We start from the raw sequence: 18,184 nt of genomic DNA, 5'->3' as shown, positions 1-18,184 counted from the left end.
TCAAATATCCAATCAGGTTTCACCACCTTTGAAGCAAAACAGATAAATATAGAAAATGCTATGAATAGAATAAATGTGGGAATTTTATAATATTGTAAAACCAATAGTACGTTTATATATGGGGAAAAAAGGGTCAAGTCAAGTATTTCGCTCATATTCTATGCATATATATGCACGCACGGACGCATGTACAGTACACAGGAATTTGTGTGCTGCTGGATCGAACCTGTCGGCAGGAGGAATTGCGCAGCAGCCGTGTTGGCAAATCACGGTCGGGGCAGCATGCATGCACGCATGAATGCGGCCGAGAGGTGCGAGTCTTGGACCTGCAACGCCGCATGCACGCTCCAGATTGATGGATGGACCCAACATGCACACACGCCAGTCGAAATACTTCCCTGATCCCGAAATTATTATGACGACCGCAGCGCACCAAAGTTTGCGAAGTGAACAGGGGCCCCGGCCAGTGGCGGCAGGCTACGTCCTTTTGCTAGCCGCGCAGCAGGCAGGCCGCATGCATGCATGCATGCATGGATGATCTACCCAACGATCTCGTACACCGTCCGGTCACCTCCGTCCATCGTACTCCGGTGCGCCCGTGTATGTATGTACGTGCCGTGTTTCTTCTACCAGTGGCTGTGAGTACCAATCACGGTTGGTCGTGGACGCCCGACACGGCAACGTTTCTCACCTTCCGCTCCCAACAGTTCGTACCGCGCATGTGTGCATGGTCGGCAGCTGCCAGTTTTCTTCGCTTCTACAGGGTTCGGTCACGTTAAGATTCCGATCGGTCACCGGCACACGCCAACGTCGAAAGGGGCCCGGAGTTCAAAAACCATCATTGCGTCGCATGCACAAGATACAAAAAGAAGAAGAAGAAGAAGACGACGACGACGAAGAAGAAGATCACCTGCACGTGTCACTGGTCAATGGTGAGAAATGGACCCACTCCTGCGCTCAGCAGTTTGTCTATGGTTTTCTGAAGAAATGGCACTTTGTTTGTATGTTTTCGCTTGTTTGATGCATGTCCAAATTTGTCAATTTCGCCATGAACTTATTACATGTTTTAACATTTTTTACTACTAACTTAGCTAAATTTGAATAAGTTTAATTTAAGAGAAAGGTACAGTATGTTTTATATTGTACTCCATATGGAAGAGCACATTTTTTTACCATCTAATGTGGGAGTACCATTTTTTTCCTAGGTAGAACATCATTACTTCTCTTATATTCCCATGATAGTTTCTCTTATCCACTTAATGATGTGGACATTGATAAAATGGAGCCACTATAAAAAAAATAGCTAGAAAGGACCTTGGTCAAAAAGGTTTTACTACTGTTTTGCTCAAAGCCATCCGTCTCAACACTAAACTTGGACAGTAATGGCCTGCAAGACACACAAGGTAGGGTAGCACCTTCATGTAAATATCCCAATAGTTATCGTCCTAACAAAGAGCGGATGAGAATATTGTGACTGGCTTTTCAGTCACACACAAGTTGTCACGAGTCTCGTGTGAAGTAACTGTCTGAAAATCTACATATAGTATTATTGTCCCGTGAAACAAATATGCCAGGGCGGTAAAAAGGATTGTAAGTTGCAACGAAAATAATAACGACTTTAAAGTAAAGAACATAAATTAAAAGACTAATAGTAAAAGTGGTTCCCTGCAGTACAAAGATTAGATGCGGAGAAACTTCGGATCATGGTGTACATACCAATTATCTTGTATCATGATTCTAATATATCGACTATCTGTTCGGTAGGCGGATCACCCTTGAATGGTCAAACTCCTCCTTGCTGGATTCGTTATCCCCTATAGTCCTGCTTCGACGTTGCCACTGTGTGGCCGGCTTCCGCATTTAAGGTCGTGATACCGGAACAATGCATTAGGTTGTGTGAATCGCCGTTATCTCATACTACTTTCACCTGTCGTAGATATCTCCACCCGTCACCTGAAGGTCACAAATGCACTAAACAATATGTGTTACCCGTGTAGGTGTTCGAATCATGTTGCCTGAGCCCTTAAATTGGACAACAAGTATTACGGTCACCGCAGATAAATAACTTACTAAAAAAAATCATAAAATTATAACCACGAATAACGACATATAGAATGGGCACAAATGAATTTTACCAATCACCTACATCTCCCATGCATAAGGGGAATTACTCACACATGGGGGGAGGGGATCACCAAACATCTCAGAGAATAATTGGAGAGAAATCATATCAATAATACCGCGAAGATCCATAATAAGATAAATGATTAAACAAGTGCTAATCTGAAGATGAATACAACAAGAGTTATGAACCCTATGGTGATGTTGCCATGAATGGGGATGGAGTCGGATGACGAGAAGGAATGGATCTCCGGTACTTATTCCTCTTCGGATCTCTTCTCCCTTTGTTCTGGATGGGCCGGCATTGGCTGTGTCTCTTTGATCGTCTGTGTATCTTTGCAAAAGTTGTTCCTCTTGATAAGGTGGAGCTGGCGACAGATGGTATGATAACTGGTTCGAGCGCTTGTGCTTGTGCGAGACGCCGTCTTGTGCCTTGGTTGCAATGGTGCAATTTCGTCCAATACAAAAGTTGCTCGAAATGGCTTCAATTGACGGGATCTCAATTTGTTTCCTTTCAGAAATATATATTTTTGCATATCAAAGGAAAAACAAGTTTTCTTCTTTCTCAAAGGGTTAACGTTAGAAAGACGCAAGAAATATCGAAAACTTGGTGAAAACCATATCAAAACGCTCCACTAAGAGTGACAAAATATCGAGCCATCAGACACTCACCCCCATGAAACTTAGTGTTGACAAAAACTTAGTGTTTCCATGAATAAGAGAAGACAGGGCGAATTGCAAGTCTTGAATTCGTAGTAGGATCAAGTGGAACAAACTTTTAGTGCTCATGGAACAAACTAAGACTATGGGTGGAACAAACATCTAGAATAGGTAGAACAAAAAAATATTGTATGTAGAACACATCAGGACTACGAGTGTAACAACATTCAGAGTTAGTGGAACAAAATGCTAGTGCAGGCAGATCAAATCAGGAATACGAGCGGAACAAACATTTTAGACTAGGATACAACTTTAGTGCTCATGGGACAACTCACAACTATGAACAAAACACAAATATAGACTAACTGGAACAAACTTCTAAAGGTCGCAAACGAACCACGTCCATGAGAGAAAACGTTTAGACAAAATGGAACAAATTTGTACTGCTAGCGGAGTAAATCATGATGCACGGAACACACATTTAGACTAAGGGGAACATAAATTTGAGTGTGCACGGAACAAATTATGACCACTAATGAAACAAACTTTAGTTACCAACTTGGAACTCACAAGAAACGAGGCAAGAACAAGTGAAGAGTTCACATCAATAGCCACATTAATCATTCATTCACAAGTACCGACAGGTTATGAGACAACCTACTACTCTGCTACATAACGTTTCAGTTTCTTGGCATGGATGAAGTACACCACATTTTAGAAAAAACTTCAACCACTAATTCCTCCTTTTCCAAATGATTAACCCTTATTCCAGGAGTGGTCATGGAATGGGTTATCGCAAAGGAGTTGATCCCTTCAATGATTCTCTTATTCGCCGATGACCTCTACCCTTTGGTCCATAGTAACTTGAGTGGCATTCGAGAATTGCCTTTTGGTCCTAAAGAAACTCAAGGACAGTAGGTGCATCTGCTTCGAACCACTTCATTGATTTTGAATACGGGTCTTGCGAGGCAGGAAGTCGATTTTTTTTTCAAGACTAGAAAGCATGGTAGAAAGGTTAGTCCATCGTTCGAAGAGGAAGCTGGTTCTGACAACGTCACGAATATGGAGTCGGTCAAGAATGGTGAGCAAAATGTCGTTGCGCAAGCTGCTTTGTCTATCGTATCAATTCCTTTCCCTATTGTTCCCGATAGATCGGGCATGGCCCAGGAAGGATAGATGGATAGCCGCTGATCATCGAAGAAGGGATGCGTTCATGAATCTGGTAGTAGATAGCTCGGGAATCGCTGGTCTCGTACGTCTGAGGTCTGGTGGTTTCCGATGCGACTAACTGATCAGTTTATATTGGCTTCATTTTGCCGTCTTTGGCTGCACCTCCTAGAGGGAGTTGCTATAGCACGCTCGCTGTGAGCTTTAAGGGAGCTATCGCTCATGCCGTGTTTGCCAGCCCAATACCTTGGATCGCTAGCTCCTGTAGCATAGGTTTTGTTACAGGATTTTCCTTTTGTTTTTTCAACAACATCAAAAACCTAAAATTTTCAAGTTTTTCCTCGTTAATTTCAAAAAATATCTATGACAAAGTTTCACGAATTTGAAAATATTTGGGGGTTTTCAAAAATTGTTCAAGAATTTGAAAAAAGTTCACAGATACAAATAATGTTTGCCAATTTCAATTTCTCCATGAATTCAAAATTGTTTAATGAATTATATTTTTTCATGGGTTTAGAAAATTGTTCAAATATTCAAAACGTGTTAACGAATACAAAAATGTTCATAGACTCAAAAATTCTTTGCAAATTCCAAATCGGTCATGGATTTGAAAGATTGTTTTTTGATTCAAGAAATATCTATGTATTCAAAAATATTTCTCGTACTTGAGAAATCTTTGTGAATTTTAAAATTGTGCATGAATCCGACAAAATGTTTGTGAATTCAAAATACTAATTTCTTTAAAAATTGGCGAAAATTTCATGAATTGTGAACATTCTTTTAATGTGAAATATTTTTCCCAGGATTTTCTTGAAAAATGTGTTTTTAATTGTCCGAGCATTATTTCAATTAGCAGCGTAATTTCAAACCAATTTTGAACATTATGATTCTTTTTGGAATTTATGAATTGAAAAAAGAAAAGAGAAGAGAAGAAAAAACACAAGAAAAAGGGAAAAATAGTGAATTACTGATAAAAGAACATTCTAGAAAGTTCCTGAACATAGATCGGAGCCTTCCAGAAGTAATCCTTAAATCTTTCATAGCGGTTCGCTAGGGGACTATCGAACCCTTAATGCTCACAGCGAGTGATGCATATCAATAGGCCTACTACGGTGCAAAATGATATGCATCACCCGCTGCGAGCACTAGCACGCCTTCGCCTACCAAGATCAATAGCGGGCCGTCTCATCAAGCGGTTTTACCGACAATTTTTCCTGGAGCCATTTTAGGAAGGTTCCAATAGCTTCTCACCAATTTTGGGAATCTTCCAGGCCGGTTTTATTTATTTTTGCTTTTGTTATATTTTTATTTTCCAAAATTTTGATGTTTTAAACCCATAAGCATTTTTGCAGATTCATGAACTTAATCTGTGCACATTTTACGAATCCTCGAATATTTTTTTGGATCATGCACTTTTTTGAAAATTGTGAAACACTTTAATCCCGTGTTTTTTTTTGTTTTTTCAACTTTTTTGGAAATTGGAAAATATTTTTGAAGTGACAACATTTTGTAATTTGTAAACAATTTTATTATTTGTTAACATTTATGGAATTCTCATACATGTTTTTTTTTCAAAATTTGAACTTTTGAAATTCACAAACATTTATATTAGTGGGGCTTGATCACCAAGCTATTCTGATTCGTGGGCATTGGGTTGGGGCCTCTCCATTGAGAGGCCCGATATCACTGTTTTCGCAGCCGGAATCTTTGGCTGCAATGATGTGCCGCCACTAGTTCTCCAATTCCTCAGTTGATCGGTGACTGAGTGGAAACTAGTCATTTCGTCCCCCTTCACAGCATTATCCTCAATCCTCTCCGCCGACACCTTCAACCTTCAAAGCACCTTACCAAGGAAAGGCCATGGCGACCAAAACCATGTCATCCTCATGCTTTGCTTTCATAAAGGAAGCGCTGATCCTTCCCACCCAAGCTCTTCGCGCCTGTGCTCCTCCTCTTTGCCATCACCGCCTTCCTTGCCCCTTAAACCATGCCGTGTACGTCCAGCCTCTCCTCGACAACATGGCCGACCAACTTGCAGAGATCAAGAACGTCGACCCCTCGAGCTCCGATTTCGCAAAGCTCTTGGATATTCATGATTATTCATGAATATTTTAAAAATTGTTCATGTATTTCTAAATAAATTCATGAAATAGAAAAATGTTCATCAAACTATAATGTTTTGTTGCAGAATTGAAAAGTAATGTTGATGGCATATAAATAAAATTCACTCCGTTTTTTGAATTAAAAAATATTTACTTTCTTTACTAATATTAAATGTGAAAAAAATGAAAAATAAAAACAAAGGGTGAAAAATACAGAAAATTGAAAACTGAAAGGAAAACAGGAAAAAGAAAGATAAACTGGATGGAAGATTCCTAAAACCGCTCCAGAAAGGTTTCCAAACCGGTTCCTAAAATCCCTGGAAAATTTGTTGGGCCGGCCGTTTCGCGCAAGATTGAAGCCCGCTTCACAGACATGCCGCTTTTCCGCTACGAACGGGTCTTACACTGTTATAGAAAAAAAAAACAAAGTGTACAGAAAAAATGTTCTAAAAAAAATGTTATAGAACAAAACAAAAAACAGCGGGTGAGACACCGCACCCACCGGCCGGCGGCGAAACTTCCGTTGATTCTTTTGGCTGGAACGAGTGATGTTGAGCTTATCGTGGACTGATTTTTCCAAGTCTTCCATGGACACAACGACGTGCGCTGTCGTTACGTCTCCAATTTCTTAATTGACCGGTGAGTACACACCATCCATTCCCTCGCCCAACTGCAAAGTGCAAACCTCCTCCACAGCGTTAGGCAGCTCACCCTCGACCTTCAAATTCAAAGCACCTTGCTAAGCCATGGCTGCCAAGATCACCGCATGCTTTACCTTCCTAAAGGAAGCTCTGATCCTCCCCACGCTAAACCCCAAGCTCTTCGCGCCCGTGCTCCTCTTCTTTGCCGTCACCGCCTTCCTTGACCCCTTGGTCCACGTCGTGTTCGTCCAGCCTCTCGGCGATGGCATGGCCAGCCGTCTCACCGAGATCAACAACACCGACCCCTCGAGCGCCGAGTACGGCAAGCTCGTGGAGAAGTTCATGGAGACGGAGGAGATGAAGCAGGTTGGTAAGAGGATGCTCCGCATCACCATCGCCCAGTTTACCGTCGGTCCGGCGCTCGGCCTCGTCAAGCAGATCCTCGCCCTCTTCGCGGCCTCCACGACCTACTCCGGCGACCGCTACTCTCTAGCCGGGCTCCTGAGCGAGCTGGTCAGCGGGAGGATCAGCCTGAAGGGCCCTTCCATCACCATCGCCGTCGTCGGCGCGCTTGACTTCGCAGGGGCAGTCCTGGCCGCGCTGCGTTATCACGTGATAGGCGGCCGCTCGGGGGTGCTCTCCGTCCAGGGTCTCGTCTCTCTCCTCGCGCACCTTGCCTCCCTGTGCTTCACCGTCATCGCGCTGGTGGGCGTCGCAGCATCTGTGGCCGACAGCAGGAAGTGCCGCGGCGTGCGCGCGCTCCGGCAGGCGTGGCGGCTCGTGACGCGGGTGAGGAGGAAGGAGGGTCTCGTGCTGGTGCTCGTGGCATACCTCGGGCCTACAGTTGTGGCTCCGTTGCACAGGTTCGCTCTTGGGTATTCCAAGAGCAGCATGGCGGCGTGCTTGTGCTTGATGGCCGTGTATGCTCTTCTGTCTGGCGCGCAGCAGCTATTCTCCTTGGCGGCGGCCACGGTGTACTACTACCAAGCCATGGAGAACAAGGAGGTAATCGATGCCTTGTGGTTATGCTAAGATAAGATTCCTTCCGGGGAAGGAAATGCACGACCCTCATTTCGTTTACTGCTAGCGCTAGAGAGATGAGCTGATTTCTCGTGTGATAATGACATACGTGCGATTATATTTCAGTGTGTTAAATCCCACATAAATTCTTTTAGTATGTTAGGGCATCTTCAACCCTGACTCTCAAACCACCCGCATGCGTCCGGACGTGTTTTGACATACAACGCCATACCCTTTCCGTCCGCGGGCCGGTCCGTACATCCGTTCTTCTGCAAACGGGCCGGAGATTGAGGGGGGGGGGGGGGGGGGGCATCCAGATCGTTGCCACGACAACATCGTACACCCCAGACCCACTCAAAACCCTCCCTCTCTCCTCACGTTCTTTTTCGCCCGAAGTGGTTGCCGCACATTCATGCCGCTCGAGAGCGCGACTGCCACATTCATGCCAGCTCAGAGCGGACACGACCTCTCATGTACATGAGAGGACGGGACGGGTCCGATATCTACCACATTCAAACGGGTAGCTCGTTTGTCCGCCTGCCGGCATTGAACAGGCCCGCCGGCTGATAAACCAACTCCGGCGCCCCCATTGACACACCACGCCGCTCGGCCTTGTCGGTATCTGCTATTTAAACGAGGCAACTCACGGCACAAAGCACGCCACAACACGTCTACTCCACATCCTCATCTCGTGCACCACATCCGTCATGACTGCGAGTAGTAATGCATTGTAGGAGAGCCTCTCGATGGAGCAGAAGCATGAGCTGGCGCATGGACACTTCAACGACGCCATGTCGGAGGAGCAGCCGACGCGCCGTCGTTGTCGTCGTTCTGGCAGGCATAGGAGGAGCAGCGGTACAACCTCTCCCTCCTGGATCATCAGCGGCTGGCGGAGGGCCTAATATATGGCGAGCGCGCAAGCGAGGAGGCAGTGGCGGCAAAGAACCCCAATTCATAGCCGAGCAGCGGGCGCTCTACGAGGTTGGGTGCGCTCATGCCTCTGGCAACGCGGTCGCGGCGCAGACGGATGCAAAGGTGACGCAGGCGATCACGGACAAGTACGCCAGCAGCCGCACGTTCCTGAAACTACGACTCTTTGAGTGGTGTCTACTTTTTCGGCTGGACCATAGTCTTGACTCTTGATGACTTCTCCTCCGTGATCAACTATAGAAGGTCAGAGTCTAGGACTTGAACCTTGGTGGATTGGTTCACATGTATTTGAACTCTTGATTTGGTTGATAGAGTGTTTTTCAAAAGAAAAGAAAAATGTTTTTCTTACTCTCAGAGAAAAGAAAGGCAATCTCGCCAAGCCGCCGCTAGGAGAGTCTCCTCCGTCGCCATCCGTCGGTATCTCCCTCCGCCGACGACCTCAGTCATCGACGGTGAGGAGGGTCGTCGGATCCATGCGTGTGGATTGTTTTAGGCCCTAGTAGCTTATGCTTTTAGACCGTTCCTCGTTTTGGCTGCGGCGACGGTGATGGCGGCGCTGAATACAAAATCATCATATCCTTCTCCGACGAGTCGATCGCCCTATGGTTGGGGATGGATTTGGAGTCTGTTCAAGCAAGGATGGCGTTGTAGACTTGTGTCCTCGGGCTCTGCCGTTGTGGCAGCGTTTGCTCCAGCGCCGACGCGGAGCTTGGGAGGTAGTCTAGGAGCGGATGCAGATTGTGCTCTGCATCAAAGTCATCTGGAAGATGGTGGATCGTGTGTTGGGTTCATGGTTTGTGGATGGCATGCATGATCTCCTCATCTGACGTCTTAGTCGTGTGGGGATGGATCTTGAGTTCGATGGCGTGTCTAGGGTATTGCCTCTGTATGCATGATTCGTTGAACGGTAAGGACTTCGCTTGTCGCGAGCCACCTTGGAGGTCCGCAAACCTGCATATCAGCGATGGAGCCGCGTCGAGCTCGGTTGAGGAGTTAATCCGTCATTTTTTCCTTTGGTCGCTCCTGTGGTGGTGCGAGAGACGGGTGTTGGTGACAAACTCAGAGGATTGTTCGGTATTGATTCTACACTAGTGCAAAAAAAAACTAGCTATGGCGTGCGAAAATTGCCATTGCTGGCGTAGGGCTCCAACACCACCAATATGGCGCCAGTTAAATTTTTACTGGTGGCATTGGCGCAAACGTCAACAGTATTGTGAGTACTGATGGCGTGACACGTGTCCAACGCCAACAATATGTTCATGTTAGCTATGACGTTAAGTGTGTGCCAACGCCAGCAACTAGATTTTTTGCTAATACAATTTTTTATACCCATCAATTTAAACCTAGTTTGTATGCAGTCATTTAAAATTACTTAGATTCAACTTCACAAAAGGGTATTCAACTTCACAAAAGGGTAGTACTTCTAAACTAGGTAATTATCAACTCCACAAACGGTACTATACTAGTAGCAAGTGATCAAGTTCTCACAATATCTCTAAACTACCTACACATGCATTACATCTCTCTCCGAAGAATTAACTTCATCTCACTAGCTTATTCCTATTGCTCTCCCCCTCCATTCTATAATGGGCTCTCGGTCTTTGGTTGAATCCTCTCGGCCTTTAGGAGCTGTATCTCCTTCTTCAACTCATCCGTCTCGGCGACCAGTTTATCCTTTTGGTCTTTCAGCTTCAGTACCTAATCATAATATATTTTTTAAAAATTTCAAAATTTCTGATTAAAACTATATAGATTTAATTAACAAATAATATTATTAAACACATTTTAATCAATTAAGAATAAATCATTATAAATAAAAGTAATTCCAAAAAATAAATTTGTAGTCTCAAACTATATATTTTTAAAATGTCAGTATTTTCATTTAAAATAATATAAATTTCATAAAAGTAAACTATAATATAATATAAAATGATCACCACATAAAAAAGTAAAAAAGGAAAAAAATTGAAGTCTCAAAATATAATATAAGATTTGAAGTCCCAAATTTTTTAACATTGTTTTGAAATGGTGAGCATTTTTTCAGATTGCATACATTTTTTAAAAAGGGAACATTTTTTCGAATATGTGAACATTTTTTTAAACTTGAAAGTTTTGGAAAACACAAACATTGTTTCAGATGTGCAAAGGGAATATTTTTCAAATTTGTGATTTTTCTAAAAACTTGTAAAAGAATAGAAACGCGAACATTTTTCAAATTTCCTAACAAATTTTGGAATAGGGAATATATTTTTAAATTCCAAAACAGTTTTTGAATTTACGATTTAAAAACGGGTTTTTGGGAATAATATTTAAAAATACGAACATTTGAGGAAAATCCCTTTTTAAATATGCTTTTTAATTCCAAATAATTTTGAAATGCCTGACCTCTTTTTAAGAGGGAATTTTTTCTAATAGAAATAAAAAAGTAAAATAACCAAAAGGGATTTTTTTTAAACGGACCTGAACTTGTCAGGACCTTTAACTTTCTTGACCAATTTTCCTAGCAAATGGGCTGGCCCAGGTCGGTCGGTCCTGCGACGAAGCAGAAACGCCCGATTCTCGGATTCGTGGGTCTTGGGCTGGCCTTCCAATCTGAGCGATATACCCATATCCTCACTGTCCTTGTCGCCAGCCCCTAAAAAAAGACTCCCTTAAAAAAAAATACTGTCCTTGTCGCCTGATATTCTTCTGGCTGGAATGGACGAGCCGAGCTTACCGTGGACCCATTTTCCCTTTGGCTACAACGACATGCCGTCAGTTTTCCAATTCCTCGGCTGACCGGTGACTGTGAGCACACACCAGCCATCGCCTCCCCACCTCCACAGCGTTAATCCTCAATCCTTTCCACCCGCACCCTTCAACCTTGAAAGCACCTTACCCAAAAAAATCCATGGCTGCCAAGATCACCTCATGCTTTGCTTTCAAGGAAGCGCTGATCCTGCCCACGCTAAACCCCAAGCTGTTCGCACCCGTGCTCCTCCTCTTTGCCGTCACCGCCTTCCTTGACTCCTTGGAAGATGTCGTGTTCGTCCAGCCTCTCGTCGACGACATGGGCAGCCGTCTCATCACGGTCAACAGCACCGACCCCTTGGGCGCCGAGTACACCAAGCTCACGGAGGAGACAGAGCCAGGCGGTACAGAGCTCCTCCTCATCGCCGTCTCCGAGGTGATCGTCGCCCTGGCGGTCGGCTTCGTCAAGAAGATCCTCGCCCTCTTCGCGGCCTCCACGACCTACTCCGGTGGCCGCTACTCGCTAGCAGCGCTCCTGCGTGAGCTGGTCAACGGGAGGATAAGCCTGAAGGGTCCTTCCATCACCATCGCCGTCGTCGACGCGTTTGACTTCGCATCGGCGGTCCTGGCCGCGCTGATTCCCACTCCCGCCCTGATGGGCGGGCTCTCGAGGGTGCTCTCCGTCCAGGGTCTCGTCTCCCACCTCGCGAACCACGTCTCCCTCTGCTTCACCGTCGTCGCGCTGGTGGGCGTCGCCGTGTCGGCGGTCGACCGGAGGTGCCGCGGCATGCGCGCGCTCCGGCAGGCGTGGCGGCTCGTGACGCGTGTGAGGAAGAAGCAGGGATTCGTGCTGGTGCTCGTGGCATACCTCGGGCCTACCGTTGTGGCTCCGCTGCACGGGTTCGCTCTTGGGTATGCCAAGAGGAGCACGGCGGAGTGCTTGTGCTTGCTGGCGGTGCATGCTCTTCTGTCTGGCGCACAGGAGCTCTTCTCCTTGGCGGCGGCCACGGTGTACTACTACCAAGCCATGGAGAGCAAGGAGGTGATCGATGCCTTGTGGTTATGCTAAGATAGTAAGACTCCTTCCGGGGAAGGAAATGCAACTCACGGCACAAACCGCGCCACAACACATTCGCTCCACGTCCTCATTTCATGCACCACATTCGCTATGCCCGCGAGCGGTAATGTGTTGTAGGAGAGCCTCTCGATGGAGTAGAAGCACAAGGTGTCCGCCCTTGCGGCCAGTTGGCAGCGCCGCCGTGCGATTGCGCTAAATCAGGAACAAATGGGGCCACAACGAGAAGCAATTGGTTTGTCTCGCTATGCATATATCTGCGTGCGCACGAAAATGGGGAACGGGAACGTTTTCTACCGCAGACTTGTTTCATAGCTTTCAACTGAGCGGCAGACCCGATGCGACTGACCGATAAGCCGATGTTAATAGCTGGTCTAATTCCGCGATAAAAAAGCTCTGTTTCCAAACAGATTTGTCCATATGTAATCGAGGGCGGCATGCGGACCAGCTCCCCGGAGGTCTCCAATGACGACCTGACAAGGGAGACGGGCTCCGATGATGACTCGGCTTCGGAGCCCCCACCGGTCCATGTCGACTTGACCATGCATGGAGCTGGTGTATGCACACTTCAACCACACCATGGCGGAGGAGTAGCCGACGCGCCGTCGTTGTTGGCGTTATGGCAGGCGCAGGAGGATCAGCAGTACAACCTCTCCCTCCTCGAGTAGCATCGGCTGGTAGGGGGCCAAATATACGGCGAGTGCAAGCGAGAAGGCAGTGGCGGCAAAGAACCATAACTTCGCAGCCGAGCAGCGGGCGCTCTACGAGGCCTGGCGCGCTCATGCCTCTAGCAACGCGGTCATGGCGCAGCCGGATGCGGAGACGACGCAGGCGATCGCGAACGAGTACGCCAGCAGCCGCATGTTCTTCCTGAAGCTACGGCTCTTCCAGCGGTGTCTGCTTTTTCGGCTGGACCATATTCTTGATGACTTCTCCTCCGTAATCAACTACGAAAGGTCAGAGTCTTAGAGTCTAGGACTTGAACCTTAGTGAGCTGGTCAGCATGTACTTGTACTTTTGATTTGGTTAATAGATTGTTTTCAAAAGAAAAGAAAAAATGTTTTTCTTCCACTCGGAGAAAGGAAAGGCGATCTCGTCAAGCCGCCGACAGGAGAGTCTCCTCCAGCGGCTCCCCTCCGCCGAGGACCTCGGTCGTCAATGGTGAGGCGGGTCACCGGATCCATGCCTGTGGATCGTTTTAGGCCCTAGCGGCTTATGCTTTTATATTGTTCATTGTTTTGGCTGCGGCGACGGTGATGACGGTGTTGAATAAAGAATCTTCAGATCCTTCTTCGACGGGTAGATACACCCTATGGTTGGGGATGGATTTTGAAACCAGTCTGTTCAAGCAAGGATGGCGTGGCGAAGGCGGCATGCTCGTAGTGGACTTGTGTCCTCAGGCTCCGACGTTGCGACGACGTTTTCACCAACACCGGCGCAGAGCTTGGGAGTTAATCTAGGAGCGGATGCAGATTGTGGTCTGCATCAAAGGCATCTGGAAGATGGTGTATCGTGTGCTGGGTTCTTGTTCGTGGATGACATGTAAGGTTTCCTCATCTGACATCTTAGTCGTGTAGCGGTACCAGATCTGGAGTTTGATGGTGTGTCTAGGGTGTTGCCCCGGTTTGATTCGATGAACGGTAATGGCTTCGCCTTTGGTGAGCCACATTGGAGGTCCGCAAAGCAACATCTCAGCAATGGAGCCGTGTCGAGCTCGGGTGAGGAGCCGATCCATCGTTTTTTTCTTCAGTCGCTGATGTGATGGTGCGAGATACGGGCGTTGATGTCCAACTCAGATGATTATTTGGTATTGATTGTAGTTTCCCTTTTTGATTGGTGTTACTTTGTGCAAAGACTAGCGTTTTGCTGTTGTTTTTAGTTCTGATAGCTCGGTATTTACGTGGCTTGTACCATGATCTTTAGGATTTAAATGAGGCAGGTATTATATCATAAAAAATTGTTGAGAAAATGCGAAAATGTTGGGCGAGCCATGCCCCCCTGGAGTTCTGTGTCCTTCTACACATGATTAAATGTTGTGTGAGATTGCTATAAAGTCCCCCCCCCCCCTCAAAAAAGACTAGGGTTTCTTTGCCCCCTATCGGTGCCGCCGGTCCGCCTTGTCTTCGTTGGCCTTAGGGCCATGGCAGCGCGGTGGATCCCGGCCTTTGCCGGCGGGAGAGCTTCGTTTTTAGATGTTCATTCGAGTTTTGTTAGGATTTGTGTCCGGTCAAGAAGATGAGACGATGTCAGCTCCCCGGAAATGGAATAAGGTTCTCCCCATCTAGCCCCCGTCCCGGTGGTGCATCTAGTATTGTCGATGGGCGTGTGGAGGTGTATCTCTGGCGGATCCGTCTTTGGTGGATTTGCTCGGATTTGGTCGCAGTTCGTCTACGTTCGTGTGTTTTCATTTTGGATTCTTCCTATTTATACCACTCTTCAACAGCGGTGGTTACTGTTCTAGTGCGCTGGTCATATGGGGTCTTAGTATCACGACTTTCTGACTATCTACTACAACAAGTTTTGCCAGCTCCAATGAGGGAAGGGCGATGACGACGGCACACTTTCGGCTCGATTTAGTGCTTGTAGTCGTCGCTAGATGGTTTACGAATCTAAATATAATTTTTATTATTTCTGGTGTTCGTAGTACTGTCATGATTGAAAATGAATAGATTAGATGTTTTCTAAAAAAAAAATTGACGTGCAAATCACGTACAACCAAGGATTTGGATCCCAAGTGCACGTTTTTTCTCGCGGGGCACCGAAGTTCTCGGTTACCGCAGTAACCGTGAAATCGCGAAAAAAATTCGGACGAAATTTGAATTTGAATTTTTAATTCAATTTTTTTTCGTATTCTATAGATAAGACCTGAACTCCAATTGTACAGCAATCACCGTGTGGCAAAGTGGATAGGTCGTATATGTGTTTCTCTTGCCGTTAGGTCGCTAGATCAAATCACCCCGCAACAGAGAGACCTGATTCAGGACCATGCTTCAGCCGAACCTATGGTCTATGTCGATCAACCATGTATAGATCCTCATGAATAGTGTCTAGAAATCAATGGCGTCGAGCGTAGGTTCGGCTGAACCATGGTTCCGTAAAACATTTTCGCCCAGCAACAACCTTTTTCATAGCATCTTCCTTTTTATCCTAAAAATTGTGGGACAAAAAACAGCTATGACACTGAAACCCAAGACCACAGGAAATACAGCTGTAAGCCCACGCTAACCACTACACCACGGCCGACTACCTATTTTCTGTTCCTACCATATCTAACCTAACTATTAGAGTTTTTTTTTAATTTCGCTCGGTACATAGGTTTCTCGTGGGGTGGCGAGAAACGCGGTAACCGGGCGGTATCCGAATATTCCGCCCGGTACCCAAAACCTTGCGTACAGCTGGTATACATTTTTTGAACAAGGACTTGTATACATTGTCACACGAAGAAATCAAAGCATCCCTCTATAGCATTATAACCAGTATTGGATGAAGGACACATCTCCTTCCCCGAAAGGAATGTGCTCTTAGCATAACCGCAAGGCATCGATCACCTCCTTGGTCTTCCTGGCTTGGTAGTAGTACACCATTGCTGCCATCAGAGAGACGAGCTGCAGCGCACAAGACAGAAAAGCATGCACAGCCAACAAGCACAAGCACACCGCCATGCTCGTCTTGGCATACGCAAGAGCAACCCGGTACAGCGGAGCCACGACGGTCGGCACGAAGTGCGCCACGAGCACCAGCAGGAGGCCCTCCTTTCTCCTCACCAGCGTCACGAGCCGCCACGCCTGCCGGAGCGCCCCCACGCCGCGGCACCTCCTGTCGACCACCGACGCGCCGACGCCCACCAACGCCACGGCGGTGAAGTAGAGGGAGGTGAGGAGCGCGATGAGGTAGACGAGACCCTGGACGGAGAGCACCCCCGAGAGCCCGCCCATCAGCGCGGGAGCGGGAATCAGCGCGGCCAGGACCGCCGACGCGAAGTCAAGCGCGTCGACGACGGCGATGGTGATGGAAGGCCCCTTCAGGCTGATCCTCCCCTTGACCAGCTCGCGCAGGAGCTCGGCCAGCGAGTAGCGGCCGCCGGAGTAGGTCGTGGAGGCCGCGAAGAGGAAGAGGATCCTCTTGACGAAGCCGACCGCCAGGGCGACGACCACCTCGGAGACGCCGATGAGGATGAGCTTCATACCGTCTTGCTTTGGCCCCTCCATCTCCATGAGCTTGGCGTATTCGGCGCTCGAGAAGTCGGTGTTGTTGAGCTCGGTGGCATGGCTGGCCACGACGTCGGCGAGAGGCTGGACGAACAGGAAATTGACTATGTGGTCAAGGAAGGCGGCGGCGGCAAAGAGGAGGAGCAAGGGCGTGAAGAGCTTGGGGTTTAACGTGGGGAGGATCAGCGCTTCCTTTAGGAAAGTAAAGCATGATGTGGTTTTGGCAGCCATGGTTCCTTTTTGGTAAGGTGCTTTGAAGAACTGAAGGTTGAGGATGAACTGTCTAACGCTGTCAAGGAGATTTGTACGTTGGCTGAGAGGATGGCTGATATATGCTTTGCTCACCGGTCAACTGAGGAAGAGTTGAAAAAGGAACGGCACGTTGTTGTCGCCAAGGGACGACTTGGAAAAACCAAAAGAATCAAAGTACGACCCGCCCGCCGGGAGGAAATTGCAGAAACCACTTGTACAGCTTACCAATTATTGGTGTTTGCCTGATCTGTCAATTATGTCACTTAAGGTGGGAGTATGGTCTGCACCTTGTATCTAACTGCCCTTTCACGGCTGGAATCTAGGGCTATTGCTTGGCGATATATAATTTTCCATTCAACCTCTTACCTATTGCTCATACTGGCTCTATATTGAACTGGTGGTTAAAGGCTTTGGATGGTACAGGCAGAAAAAATGACCTATCATCACTTATAATGGCGTTGTCCTGGCAGGTTTGGAAAGAAAGAAACAACCGCATATTCAACCACAAGGCAAACCACTTCCTGAAGATCGCTGAGAACATTATCAATGAGCTGAATTCTTGGAGAATCGCTGGATTCAAAGGAGCACAATGGACACGCGCGAGATAATTTCTTTCTTTCTTTCTTTTTCTAGTGTACATTTGTATAGCTTTTCCTTCCCCTTTCTGGCTGTCAGCCGTCCTGAACATTGACATGTATTTCTTGGAGTGTCTCATCCTATCTTAATGAATGAAATCAGCATAATGTTGTTTTTCGTCAAAAAAATTTATTGGTGTTTCCTATACAGAACACAACTGTTAGTCTAACTAGTTGCAACCAGGTCCAATGAAAATAGTAATACTACTCTGCACACGGCCAGTGAGCTCTGGCGGCGGCGAGGAGAGTAGAGGAGTGGAAGCTTGGTGCGGTGACAGCTAGGGTTTCCCCCCGTCGCTCGTGGGAGCGACGCATGTGGGAATCAGGCCTCCGTCATCGCCACAATTCGCGTCAAAGTAGACCAACCACTCTTGTGGCGGCTAGGGTTACAACCCGATTACTGCTCTCAGGCAAGGGTCGCTCTCTGCTTTATATATAGCCATGGATGTCTGAAGGTGAAAGGAAAATAATAGTAAGTACAATAAAATGTGAAAAAGGGGCGCCAGCCTACTGGTTGAATGACGGCTCTTGGATGAAAATCGTGTGGCGGCTGCTTCCTCTCTTCAGCGTCGGAAGTACCGGTTCGCAAGCTTCATCTAGGGCGTCAATACTTGATCTAGCGGCTACGATGTTGTCGGATGAT

The 18,184-nt window shown here is 46.9% G+C and overlaps 3 protein-coding genes across 3 annotated transcripts; 2 read left to right on the top strand and 1 right to left on the bottom strand.

The window, feature by feature from the left end:
- The first annotated feature begins 6,685 nt into the window (after positions 1-6,685).
- On the top strand, positions 6,686-7,857 carry LOC109746142 (uncharacterized). Its single transcript, XM_020305271.4, has one exon. The coding sequence runs from the start codon at positions 6,797-6,799 to the stop codon at positions 7,721-7,723; it is 927 nt and encodes a 308-aa protein (XP_020160860.1). The 5' UTR covers positions 6,686-6,796; the 3' UTR covers positions 7,724-7,857.
- A 3,164-nt stretch (positions 7,858-11,021) lies between these two features.
- On the top strand, positions 11,022-12,694 carry LOC109746144 (uncharacterized). The gene has a single exon (XM_020305273.4). The coding sequence runs from the start codon at positions 11,532-11,534 to the stop codon at positions 12,438-12,440; it is 909 nt and encodes a 302-aa protein (XP_020160862.1). The 5' UTR covers positions 11,022-11,531; the 3' UTR covers positions 12,441-12,694.
- A 2,873-nt stretch (positions 12,695-15,567) lies between these two features.
- Positions 15,568-17,089, bottom strand: LOC109746146 (uncharacterized). Its single transcript, XM_020305274.4, has one exon. The coding sequence runs from the start codon at positions 16,883-16,885 to the stop codon at positions 15,968-15,970; it is 918 nt and encodes a 305-aa protein (XP_020160863.1). The 5' UTR covers positions 16,886-17,089; the 3' UTR covers positions 15,568-15,967.
- Between the last annotated feature and the right edge of the window lie 1,095 nt (positions 17,090-18,184).

This window comes from Aegilops tauschii, chromosome 2 (assembly GCF_002575655.3).
Source record: "Aegilops tauschii subsp. strangulata cultivar AL8/78 chromosome 2, Aet v6.0, whole genome shotgun sequence".
In the NCBI taxonomy this organism is placed as follows: Eukaryota; Viridiplantae; Streptophyta; class Magnoliopsida; order Poales; family Poaceae; genus Aegilops; species Aegilops tauschii.
This window is presented reverse-complemented; position numbering and strand designations above follow the sequence as displayed.

What these genes read in the sequence shown, in the direction of transcription:
- LOC109746142 (XM_020305271.4), top strand. Translation starts at nt 6,797, where the DNA reads ATGGCTGCCAAGATCACCGCATGCTTTACCTTCCTAAAGGAAGCTCTG.
- LOC109746144 (XM_020305273.4), top strand. Translation starts at nt 11,532, where the DNA reads ATGGCTGCCAAGATCACCTCATGCTTTGCTTTCAAGGAAGCGCTGATC.
- LOC109746146 (XM_020305274.4), bottom strand. Translation starts at nt 16,885, where the DNA reads ATGGCTGCCAAAACCACATCATGCTTTACTTTCCTAAAGGAAGCGCTG.